The sequence below is a fragment of the Oryza sativa genome, chromosome 5, assembly GCF_034140825.1.
Source record: "Oryza sativa Japonica Group chromosome 5, ASM3414082v1".
Classification (NCBI taxonomy): Eukaryota; Viridiplantae; Streptophyta; class Magnoliopsida; order Poales; family Poaceae; genus Oryza; species Oryza sativa.
The window spans coordinates 9,647,490-9,659,922 of record NC_089039.1 but is presented as its reverse complement, the minus strand read 5'-3'; the positions used below and the strand labels follow the sequence as shown (position 1 = coordinate 9,659,922).

At 53.1% G+C, this 12,433-nt stretch overlaps 2 protein-coding genes across 2 annotated transcripts; both read right to left on the bottom strand.

Moving 5' to 3' along the window:
• Positions 1–392: 392 nt before the first annotated feature.
• LOC136356616 (uncharacterized) lies at positions 393–3,943 on the bottom strand. The gene is made up of 3 exons (XM_066310863.1): positions 2,506–3,943; positions 1,844–1,953; positions 393–573 (listed from the first exon to the last, which is right to left on the bottom strand). The coding sequence occupies exons 1-2, from the start codon at positions 3,941–3,943 to the stop codon at positions 1,946–1,948; spliced, it is 1,446 nt and encodes a 481-aa protein (XP_066166960.1). The 3' UTR covers positions 393–573; positions 1,844–1,945.
• Positions 3,944–7,579: 3,636 nt separating this feature from the next.
• LOC136356615 (uncharacterized) lies at positions 7,580–11,130 on the bottom strand. Its single transcript, XM_066310862.1, has 3 exons — positions 9,693–11,130; positions 9,031–9,140; positions 7,580–7,760 (listed from the first exon to the last, which is right to left on the bottom strand). The coding sequence occupies exons 1-2, from the start codon at positions 11,128–11,130 to the stop codon at positions 9,133–9,135; spliced, it is 1,446 nt and encodes a 481-aa protein (XP_066166959.1). The 3' UTR covers positions 7,580–7,760; positions 9,031–9,132.
• Between the last annotated feature and the right edge of the window lie 1,303 nt (positions 11,131–12,433).

Here is a 12,433-nt window from a genome sequence, read left to right as displayed (position 1 = left end):
CAGCCTGCACCGAACTGTTGGCATGTTACCAATGGTAGGAATAAGTTCACTTTAGATGCCTCAATATGTTACCGAGTCTAAAATTCTTCCCTGACTACAATACCACGTATAGCTTGTCCCGAACTCGCAAAACCGTTTCAACTTTCGTCCTAAGGCAGTATGGCTCCCAGTTTCATCCAACGTGGCATTTTCACTCCGGTCAGCTATGTTGAATCAGCATAGTAGCTACACGGGGCCCTACATGTTAGCAGCCAACTCCTCTCCTTCTCCCCTTCTCTCTCCATCTGCCCTCTCAACAGTGGCGCTATGTCGCGACCGGGAAAATTGCCTTTTCCCGAACGCTAGTGTATTAATCCCCGTCCCAGGAAAAGCCGGGGTACACCATACAAACATGATATAAAAGGCACATCTTTATTATATCGATAATATTTACATTATTACAAAGGCACTTAAGGCCTGACAATCAAAAATAAACAGCAGCGGACTAGCGGCCTACGGCTCCATCTTCACAGGCGCTCAACTGGGGTATAAGCCAGGACTTCACCTAAGACATCTTCTCCAAAGCTTCTCTTACTGAAGGGGGAAAAGATAGAGCAAGAATGAGTACAACCACAGTACTCAGCAAGCCACACCGGCAGATGCATGATTAATGCAAGGGAGGTACAAGGGAATAATAATATAGGGATTAAGTTTTGCGGTAAACAGCATTTAAAAGTCACTTAGTTGCCCAAAGCCATTTTGTAAAGACGATCCTAGAGCTACACAGTATTATTAAACAAGGCCGTGAACCCTCACGAACCTGCCTTAACCCAAGGCCTACGATGATTCGGACCGAACTGGCAACCCGACCTGGGTCCCAGCTCGTCCCAAGCCAACCCAGGCCAACCATTCCATATTTTAGTTGTTGAGCAAGTTTTAAGAATTAAAACACTGACTTGGGTACATTGCTCGGCTTGCCCATATCCGAGGGCTCGGCTATTCGAATAGATTTACTCTGATCAGAGGTGTACATCTTTACCCACAAGACACATCTTTACTCCGCATTCCATGGCCTTGGAACCCGTCGTAAAGATGTGACATAGTTTCCAACCCATCCTAGCCTTAGACAAGAGTACCGACCCAATCCTACCTACGGCCGGGATACCCGGGACAGGCAGGCAGAACTGAGCCCCTAGCATTGGGCACCAACCCTCCGCCGTATGACATCTCGACTACCGGGCCGCAGCTCGTGTAGCCTTCATTTGTCCTGGAGAATGTCCATCGACCCCCGACTTCATCCATCTCCAATCCGTGTACTTTTGTTTATGACTAGACTGAGCCACAAACTAAGCCTTACCCATTAGACATGTGGAAGTACGGTAGTGCTTTGCAACAGAGGCCCGAGCTTTAGTCCTTATAGTGGCCGGGGTGCTACTTCCCACAACTGGCATGCACCCAAACCCCACCGAAAACAGGTTTTAGGGGTTTTGAAAGAGGAAGAGAGGTGTGTGTCCAATTCCACCATAATTCAACAATTCCATAGTGTCCAAATGATATGAGAACTCCCAAAGTCTAAAGTTATAAAACCACCTAATGTTGCCTAATTATTCAGCGAAGCATCTACCTAAATTTATACTAGTGGAACCATGAATAGAGTACCCACTAGTTGAGGTTTTGTTTAATCTAGGGTGAACAAGGTAATAATAATAACAATAGCAATAATAATGTCATAACAAAGGTAAATAGGCTTGGCTAAATAAAACAGTGATAACGCGGGAATTTAAATAAAGCGATAATGCATTAATTTAAATCAAAATAATTTTATAAACTGGGATTCAATATGCTCAAGGATGATGTGACTTGCCTTGCTCAGAGAGAACGGCCTTCCGAACCTTCGGCGACGACCACGAACCACGCTTCGGGAACCTCCGGAACGACGAAAGCTACGCGAAGCACACAAGCAAAGCTACAAGCCTATAAAGAAGCAATAACAATACATAAAAAGAAAGCACAGGGTTCTTTAGGTTATAGCAAACATTAGGAGACTTTGAACGGGTCGATTCAGAGTTCGTATGACCAAGATATGATCATCCGAAGTTTAATGCTGTTATATGGAGATTTGCGGATTATTATAATTAAGCTTTGCAACTATAAAACAGGTGTAAGCGCTAGCCTGGAAAAGACAGGAAGGCTGCGCCGTTGACATGCGGACCCCACATGTCAACCTAAAGGACCACGGTAGACCGGGTACACAGAGACGGTCCACGGGTCGACGGAAGCGGACCCCGTGTGTCAACCGAGGCGAGTGGCCGACAAACGGACTCCACTAGACACCACACGGGTTGCACACGTGGAAACCACGCGGCTACCGAGCGGGCACACTAACACGGACACTACACGGTCACCACCCGCACACGTGAACGACTACCGACACCGGTACACGGGTACCGGGGTCGACGACCGCACAACGGGTACGGGGCGACACCGAAAGGACGAGGGCGGGGAAGCGAGAGGACGGATCCTTACCACCACGCGACGAGGCGCGGGAACGACAACGACGAACGGGCGCGGCGGAGACAGACGGGCACAACGGAGACGAACGGCGAGGGGACGGCTTCGGCGGCGATCCTTGGACGAAGGCGAGACGCGGCCGGCACGAGGCTTGACGACGCGGAGGCGAGGACGAAGACGATGACGGGGGCTGCAGCGACCTTGACGAAGCGAGGACGACGAACGGGAACGGCTTGACGGAGGGGCGAACGCCACGACGACCGGGAACGACGAGAGGACGACGACGACGACGACGACCGGGACCGGCGAGGGGGCGACGAGGGCAGCCGGCAGTGGCTGCACAGAGACGGGGACGACGCGGAACACGCCGCAGCGATGACGATGACGGAGGCGGCGCCGCGAGACGACGAGCCGAGCGAGGATGAACGGGACGTCGACGACGAGAACGATCGGAGACGACGATGATGGACCGCGGAGGGGTTTGGATGGAGGGGAAACGATGCCGAGGACGACCTTGCCGCTGCGATGCCGAAGATGGTGGTGGAGGTGGCCGACCGATGCACGGCGAGGAGGGACGGGCGGCCGAACAACTCCGGTGAGGCGGACGGAGAGGTTCGCGGCGACGTTCCGGCGAAACCGAGGGCAGGCCGGGGTGGAGGGCGATGCGGCGACGCCGAGGGAGGAGACGGCGACGTCGGCCGACGCTCTGGCGCGGCGACCGGGGCAGCCGGAGGAGATGCCGCCGAGGAGGAAGGAGAAACCGGCGCGGGCGACGGTGTTCCGGCGAAGTTCGGGCGAGGCGGAGGTGATGCCGGGGATGAGAGCGGCGTCGTGGAGCCGAGGAAGGTGGTGGCGACGTCGGCCGGCGCTCCGGGGACGTGGCAGAGGCGGCCGGAGGCGGAGAAGTGGTGGCGACGCCACTGGACGCCGGCGAGGGCGCGTCTCCGGTGATTTCCCCGCGAAACGGAGGGCTGACCGAGGGAGAGGGGGCAGCTGCGAGGCCGAGGGAGAAGACGGCGCGGCCGGGCGGCGTTCGGGCGAGGAGAGGAAGGCGGCTGGAGGTGGCCGGCGCGAGGGAAAGGGGAGGGCGACGGCGGGAACGTAGTTCCGGGGGTCTCCTCGCGAAACGGAGGGCAGGCCGGCGTGGAGGAGGTGGCGGCGATGCTGTAGGAGGCGACGACGCGACCGGACGGCGCTCGGGCGAGGCGGGAGAGGCGGCTGGAGGCGGCCGGCGGCACGGGAGAGAGAGGAGGACGGCGGGGAGAGGTGCTGCGGCCGTGGGGGAGCTCGGGAAGGGGCTAAAACGAGAGAACGCACGGAGGGGGTTGCATTTTATATGATGGGGGAGGGAGCCGGCCACGGGAGGAGCGGGAACGGCGGCGGGAACCACGGCCGGCGGCAATGGTTGGTGGCCGGACTTGGCGCGTCCGTTCCCGAGGATTGAAAGCACCATTCAAGGGGAAAAACGGGGGAAATCGAAGAGGAATCAATGGGGATTAATTGCCCCCAATCAATTTGGTAAGAGCCGGCTTGAATAGAGCGGATTTAGAGGAGGAATGGCGCTAGGGCTCGCTCGGGAGGGAGAGAGGAGGACGGCCGGCGCGGGAGGAGGAAGACGACGCTGGCGCGTGGGCCCCACGCGGTCGGGCGGCGGCGTCAGCGCGCGCACGCGCGCGCACGTGCGCGGCACGGGGCGGGGGCGCGGCTAGGGTTGGGCCGGGCGACCGGCCCAGGAGGAGAGGAGGGGAAGCGGCTTGGGCCGAGGGAGGCCGGGAGGAAGGAGGGGGGGGGGGGAAAAAAAGCCCGGGAGAGAGAGGGGGGGAAATGGAGCTGGGCCGAGAGGGGAGGAGGCCCAAGAGGAGGGAGAGAAGGAGAGGGAGAGAAAGAGAGGGAGGAGAGGGAGACTTATTTTTAGATTTTCTTTTTTAATAAACTTCGATAATTGTTGTTGTGGCTTAATAAATATTTCCGGTGCTCTGAAAATTCAAGTAAAATTTGAGGGCTCATTTTAGACCAAGGAGAATTTAACAAAAATTCTCCGGGCCACATTCGAATTTTTCTTGTACGTATTTTAGTGTTTGCCAATTTCTTTTCGAATTTTAATTAATTCTATTATTCCTTTTAGAAGATGATTTTTATTTTCGGGATGAATTTATCAGGACGTGACAAATCCACCCCCCTTACAAGAATCTCGTCCCCGAGATTCGAGGAGGCTAGCAAGAAGATAGGTTGGGCGGTCTTCTCTTCTTGTCCGACTTCTTCCGCTCTGTCTTCTATAACAAACTTGCCTAACAAAACTTCTTCACTCTGGACTGCTTGGCTCGATCTCCTGTTGCAGATGGAATCTTCTCTTCACCTGACTTGTCCCTGGTTGAACCTTTAGCTGACTTCGACTGGGTTGCGGCACTTGAAGATGGGGCTTCAGTTCCAGAACTTTGCATAGTTCATATCTTTGGAGTCAACCTCATACAAGTTACCCACTTCATGTCATGCGTCGAGATCAGCTCGTCATTACTAAGATACCATGCTTGTCATCATTTAGCATTCAAAGTATTCCTTTACACATTCAGCCCTGACGTATTCTTTTTAGATTTCTCTTATCAATCACCTTTCGACCTACTTCTTTGCCTGGTAATAAACATCTTTTTCGATATCTTCTATCAGTCATCTTTTGACCTTGGTCACTAAGTACTCTTCACTCCGAGAGTTGTGGATGCTTCTGGTGGCGATGAGGTCCTTTGGTCTGCTACCTTTCAGTGAAACCTTGAAGTGTTTCGCCAAAAGCTACACTGACTGTCATTGCCTTTGATCCGGAAAAAACACATCTGAAACTCTTAGTCCAAACATATGTCTCTTTGGTTAATCACTTGATTTTCTTTTCCATCCTCAGGTTGGTTATTAGCTCGAGGTTAGAATATAGTTCCTCTGGCACGAGACCCTAGGTCTCCTTTGTCAGTAAACAATTATACACATGATCACATATCCGCATCTTCCGAAAGAATCCTCTTAGAACTTGTTTTTATTACCAATTTCTCCCATATTACATGAATACAAGGCACTGTCTTAAACAAAAAGGGAAGGTGCTTAACATCGGTACATTGTTTCTACTATGGGTTAGAATTAACATGAGGCCTCACAGGTACGGCGTTTGCTCCAGTGACCACAAGGCGAGTGACCTGTCTTCTTCTTGCATAATGGCCGGAGTGATGGCGCAGGTTACGCTTCGGCTGTGGACAATCTCTAGAGAAATGACCTGGTTCTTTGCAGTTGTAACAAATCAACGTCTTCTTTGCTGAGCTGTCCATCTGGGGATGATCATTGTGACGTGGAGTTGGAATTGGCGGTTGGAAATCCTTGCTAACATTGGCATCAGTGGTACCATAGTTGCTATCACCATTGGAGTCTTTCTCAGAGTCAAAATTGCTAAGGTTGTCATTCTGGGTTCCAACATTGATACTATCGTTGACATCTTGGTGAATGCTACTGACATTGCACGCTTTATTCGAGTGGTCACTAATGGGGCCAGAACCATGGTTGTTGGTGGTATCATCAGCATTAGTATTGCTATTGTGGTTGTCTGCGTTGCGTTCATCTCCTTGGGGCAGGAACTCTTGATACACAACAGAAGATCCGGTGATCTGAAGTGGCTCAGTGCGCTGTCTTTGGTTGCCACCTGGAAATACTGGGTTGTTAACCATCCTTCTCTTGCAGTTCGTCATCCGACTATGCTCACTTTCGAGTTGCATGGCTTTGTCCACAAGTTTCTCAAAATCTTCATAATCCTCTAAAAGTAGTTGCACTGCGAGCTCATCTTTTAACCCCTGGAGGAACTTCTCTTGTTTGTCTTCATCCGTTTCCACATCTTCTGGTGCATAGTGAGCCGAACGATAGAACTCATGCAGGTACTCTGTGACGGTCAAATCTCCTTGCTTCAGGTAGCGAAACTCTCGTTTTCTTAGTGTGATCATTCCGGCGGGAACATGTGATCTCCGGAATACAGATGAAAACTCGTTCCAGGTGATGGTATGTCCTTCTGGCCGTGATGCTTCGTAGCTATCCCACCACTCTGAAGCCGGTCCAACCAGCTGATGAGTTGCGAAGCCAACCCGCTCCTGGTCGGTGCACTGAATCAACCCTAGCTTCTTCTCGACTGTGCGCAACCAATCACTGGCTTCCATAGGATCGACGGCCATGGCAAAGGTTGGAGGCCCCGTTTTGAGAAATTCTGATAACTTGCACTGTTGCTGGACTGTAGGTACTTGAACGTCGGTTGCCCCTGCTGGGTTGTTCCGATTCTGTAATAGTTGAAAGGCTGTTGCCAACATGTTGGTTTGGTTAACCACAACTTGGATTAGCTCTGGTGAGGTTTCGTTGATGCTTTTCTCATTCCCATTGGCTTGGGTTCTTGAGTCATCGGATCCATCATTCCCATAGCCTTTGTTACCAGTACTATCCATCTGTCACAAGGTAGAGGTTGAGAGGGAAAGCATACAAGGGAAGAATAGACCAGAACTAGGGACAAGACCTTAAAGGAACTAACTCTTCTTATTGATGTGTTGTTTGTTTCACTTATTCTGCAAGTTGATTAAGCAAACAACCTAGCATGGTTACATCACAACCCACCGATGCAAACCACGCGCTACACACACAAGCAAGGAACACACGACTAACAACACTACCCTATAGGGTGGCTTAGGTTCTGCGACGGGTTCTCCAAGATCTTCCCTCCTTCACAGCTGGCTTCACTACTTCCTCCATTTCGCTAGCGGATCCTGCAGTCTTCCGGAGCTTCGGCAAACAACTGACGATGTCTTCTTCTTCACTGACCTGACCATCTAGTACTAGTTGAAAATCCGAAGAAGGAAGAACGGAGTAAACCTTTTGCAAATAGCATTAGGGGAAGGAGAAAAAGGAACTTTCGCAAATAATTTTTATTTATAAAATATGTCCTTAGGTTTTATCCACTTGGCTTATCCTACAGTCGAGATGGCTCTGATACCAGCTTGTCGCGACCGGGAAAATTGCCTTTTCCCGAACGCTAGTGTATTAATCCCCGTCCCAGGAAAAGCCGGGGTACACCATACAAACATGATATAAAAGGCACATCTTTATTATATCGATAATATTTACATTATTACAAAGGCACTTAAGGCCTGACAATCAAAAATAAACAGCAGCGGACTAGCGGCCTACGGCTCCATCTTCACAGGCGCTCAACTGGGGTATAAGCCAGGACTTCACCTAAGACATCTTCTCCAAAGCTTCTCTTACTGAAGGGGGAAAAGATAGAGCAAGAATGAGTACAACCACAGTACTCAGCAAGCCACACCGGCAGATGCATGATTAATGCAAGGGAGGTACAAGGGAATAATAATATAGGGATTAAGTTTTGCGGTAAACAGCATTTAAAAGTCACTTAGTTGCCCAAAGCCATTTTGTAAAGACGATCCTAGAGCTACACAGTATTATTAAACAAGGCCGTGAACCCTCACGAACCTGCCTTAACCCAAGGCCTACGATGATTCGGACCGAACTGGCAACCCGACCTGGGTCCCAGCTCGTCCCAAGCCAACCCAGGCCAACCATTCCATATTTTAGTTGTTGAGCAAGTTTTAAGAATTAAAACACTGACTTGGGTACATTGCTCGGCTTGCCCATATCCGAGGGCTCGGCTATTCGAATAGATTTACTCTGATCAGAGGTGTACATCTTTACCCACAAGACACATCTTTACTCCGCATTCCATGGCCTTGGAACCCGTCGTAAAGATGTGACATAGTTTCCAACCCATCCTAGCCTTAGACAAGAGTACCGACCCAATCCTACCTACGGCCGGGATACCCGGGACAGGCAGGCAGAACTGAGCCCCTAGCATTGGGCACCAACCCTCCGCCGTATGACATCTCGACTACCGGGCCGCAGCTCGTGTAGCCTTCATTTGTCCTGGAGAATGTCCATCGACCCCCGACTTCATCCATCTCCAATCCGTGTACTTTTGTTTATGACTAGACTGAGCCACAAACTAAGCCTTACCCATTAGACATGTGGAAGTACGGTAGTGCTTTGCAACAGAGGCCCGAGCTTTAGTCCTTATAGTGGCCGGGGTGCTACTTCCCACAACTGGCATGCACCCAAACCCCACCGAAAACAGGTTTTAGGGGTTTTGAAAGAGGAAGAGAGGTGTGTGTCCAATTCCACCATAATTCAACAATTCCATAGTGTCCAAATGATATGAGAACTCCCAAAGTCTAAAGTTATAAAACCACCTAATGTTGCCTAATTATTCAGCGAAGCATCTACCTAAATTTATACTAGTGGAACCATGAATAGAGTACCCACTAGTTGAGGTTTTGTTTAATCTAGGGTGAACAAGGTAATAATAATAACAATAGCAATAATAATGTCATAACAAAGGTAAATAGGCTTGGCTAAATAAAACAGTGATAACGCGGGAATTTAAATAAAGCGATAATGCATTAATTTAAATCAAAATAATTTTATAAACTGGGATTCAATATGCTCAAGGATGATGTGACTTGCCTTGCTCAGAGAGAACGGCCTTCCGAACCTTCGGCGACGACCACGAACCACGCTTCGGGAACCTCCGGAACGACGAAAGCTACGCGAAGCACACAAGCAAAGCTACAAGCCTATAAAGAAGCAATAACAATACATAAAAAGAAAGCACAGGGTTCTTTAGGTTATAGCAAACATTAGGAGACTTTGAACGGGTCGATTCAGAGTTCGTATGACCAAGATATGATCATCCGAAGTTTAATGCTGTTATATGGAGATTTGCGGATTATTATAATTAAGCTTTGCAACTATAAAACAGGTGTAAGCGCTAGCCTGGAAAAGACAGGAAGGCTGCGCCGTTGACATGCGGACCCCACATGTCAACCTAAAGGACCACGGTAGACCGGGTACACAGAGACGGTCCACGGGTCGACGGAAGCGGACCCCGTGTGTCAACCGAGGCGAGTGGCCGACAAACGGACTCCACTAGACACCACACGGGTTGCACACGTGGAAACCACGCGGCTACCGAGCGGGCACACTAACACGGACACTACACGGTCACCACCCGCACACGTGAACGACTACCGACACCGGTACACGGGTACCGGGGTCGACGACCGCACAACGGGTACGGGGCGACACCGAAAGGACGAGGGCGGGGAAGCGAGAGGACGGATCCTTACCACCACGCGACGAGGCGCGGGAACGACAACGACGAACGGGCGCGGCGGAGACAGACGGGCACAACGGAGACGAACGGCGAGGGGACGGCTTCGGCGGCGATCCTTGGACGAAGGCGAGACGCGGCCGGCACGAGGCTTGACGACGCGGAGGCGAGGACGAAGACGATGACGGGGGCTGCAGCGACCTTGACGAAGCGAGGACGACGAACGGGAACGGCTTGACGGAGGGGCGAACGCCACGACGACCGGGAACGACGAGAGGACGACGACGACGACGACGACCGGGACCGGCGAGGGGGCGACGAGGGCAGCCGGCAGTGGCTGCACAGAGACGGGGACGACGCGGAACACGCCGCAGCGATGACGATGACGGAGGCGGCGCCGCGAGACGACGAGCCGAGCGAGGATGAACGGGACGTCGACGACGAGAACGATCGGAGACGACGATGATGGACCGCGGAGGGGTTTGGATGGAGGGGAAACGATGCCGAGGACGACCTTGCCGCTGCGATGCCGAAGATGGTGGTGGAGGTGGCCGACCGATGCACGGCGAGGAGGGACGGGCGGCCGAACAACTCCGGTGAGGCGGACGGAGAGGTTCGCGGCGACGTTCCGGCGAAACCGAGGGCAGGCCGGGGTGGAGGGCGATGCGGCGACGCCGAGGGAGGAGACGGCGACGTCGGCCGACGCTCTGGCGCGGCGACCGGGGCAGCCGGAGGAGATGCCGCCGAGGAGGAAGGAGAAACCGGCGCGGGCGACGGTGTTCCGGCGAAGTTCGGGCGAGGCGGAGGTGATGCCGGGGATGAGAGCGGCGTCGTGGAGCCGAGGAAGGTGGTGGCGACGTCGGCCGGCGCTCCGGGGACGTGGCAGAGGCGGCCGGAGGCGGAGAAGTGGTGGCGACGCCACTGGACGCCGGCGAGGGCGCGTCTCCGGTGATTTCCCCGCGAAACGGAGGGCTGACCGAGGGAGAGGGGGCAGCTGCGAGGCCGAGGGAGAAGACGGCGCGGCCGGGCGGCGTTCGGGCGAGGAGAGGAAGGCGGCTGGAGGTGGCCGGCGCGAGGGAAAGGGGAGGGCGACGGCGGGAACGTAGTTCCGGGGGTCTCCTCGCGAAACGGAGGGCAGGCCGGCGTGGAGGAGGTGGCGGCGATGCTGTAGGAGGCGACGACGCGACCGGACGGCGCTCGGGCGAGGCGGGAGAGGCGGCTGGAGGCGGCCGGCGGCACGGGAGAGAGAGGAGGACGGCGGGGAGAGGTGCTGCGGCCGTGGGGGAGCTCGGGAAGGGGCTAAAACGAGAGAACGCACGGAGGGGGTTGCATTTTATATGATGGGGGAGGGAGCCGGCCACGGGAGGAGCGGGAACGGCGGCGGGAACCACGGCCGGCGGCAATGGTTGGTGGCCGGACTTGGCGCGTCCGTTCCCGAGGATTGAAAGCACCATTCAAGGGGAAAAACGGGGGAAATCGAAGAGGAATCAATGGGGATTAATTGCCCCCAATCAATTTGGTAAGAGCCGGCTTGAATAGAGCGGATTTAGAGGAGGAATGGCGCTAGGGCTCGCTCGGGAGGGAGAGAGGAGGACGGCCGGCGCGGGAGGAGGAAGACGACGCTGGCGCGTGGGCCCCACGCGGTCGGGCGGCGGCGTCAGCGCGCGCACGCGCGCGCACGTGCGCGGCACGGGGCGGGGGCGCGGCTAGGGTTGGGCCGGGCGACCGGCCCAGGAGGAGAGGAGGGGAAGCGGCTTGGGCCGAGGGAGGCCGGGAGGAAGGAGGGGGGGGGGAAAAAAAAGCCCGGGAGAGAGAGGGGGGGAAATGGAGCTGGGCCGAGAGGGGAGGAGGCCCAAGAGGAGGGAGAGAAGGAGAGGGAGAGAAAGAGAGGGAGGAGAGGGAGACTTATTTTTAGATTTTCTTTTTTAATAAACTTCGATAATTGTTGTTGTGGCTTAATAAATATTTCCGGTGCTCTGAAAATTCAAGTAAAATTTGAGGGCTCATTTTAGACCAAGGAGAATTTAACAAAAATTCTCCGGGCCACATTCGAATTTTTCTTGTACGTATTTTAGTGTTTGCCAATTTCTTTTCGAATTTTAATTAATTCTATTATTCCTTTTAGAAGATGATTTTTATTTTCGGGATGAATTTATCAGGACGTGACACGCTAGCAGCTAGCCCACGAGCCACGTGTGCCAAGCCATCCTCATTCGGTGGGCAACGAGGACAGGATCATCGACGCAGACGAGGTGACTGGCGTAGCTGTTGGCGGCAAGGAGATGGCGCGCGGTGAGGAAGAGGGAGCTGAGTCGGAGTAGGCCGGAGCCGAGGAAGGTGAGGCAAGAGGGTGGTGGGCTATGGAAACCTTGAGTTACCCTCAGCATTGGCCACCGCCCACCGAATGCCGGCGACCTGCCGCTTTTGTCCCCGTCGCCAGCCGGATGCCTCAAGCGCTCAAGCTCACCTCATGGAAGGCTTCTTGTCACGCCCTGAAGTTTCCCCTTTTTCTTGCCTTCAAAAAAAATGGTTAAATAAATTGCCCGAAGAAATAGTTTAATTAACCTAGAGTTGAATCCCTAATTAATAAATGCAATTAATAATCGGAAATAGTGTGGTGGAATTTTTCTTGAGTTCCCCATGCCCTAATGCATTAACAGGATTTTTAGTGGAATTTTCAGAGCCCTATAAATAATTTTAACCAATTAAAATTCATTAACCGCAATATTTAATCCCAGGAAATCCTTTTCCTTTTTC

Coding starts and splice junctions, on each gene's coding strand:
- LOC136356616 (XM_066310863.1), bottom strand. CDS start 3,943: ATGGTGCTTTCAATCCTCGGGAACGGACGCGCCAAGTCCGGCCACCAA.
- LOC136356615 (XM_066310862.1), bottom strand. CDS start 11,130: ATGGTGCTTTCAATCCTCGGGAACGGACGCGCCAAGTCCGGCCACCAA.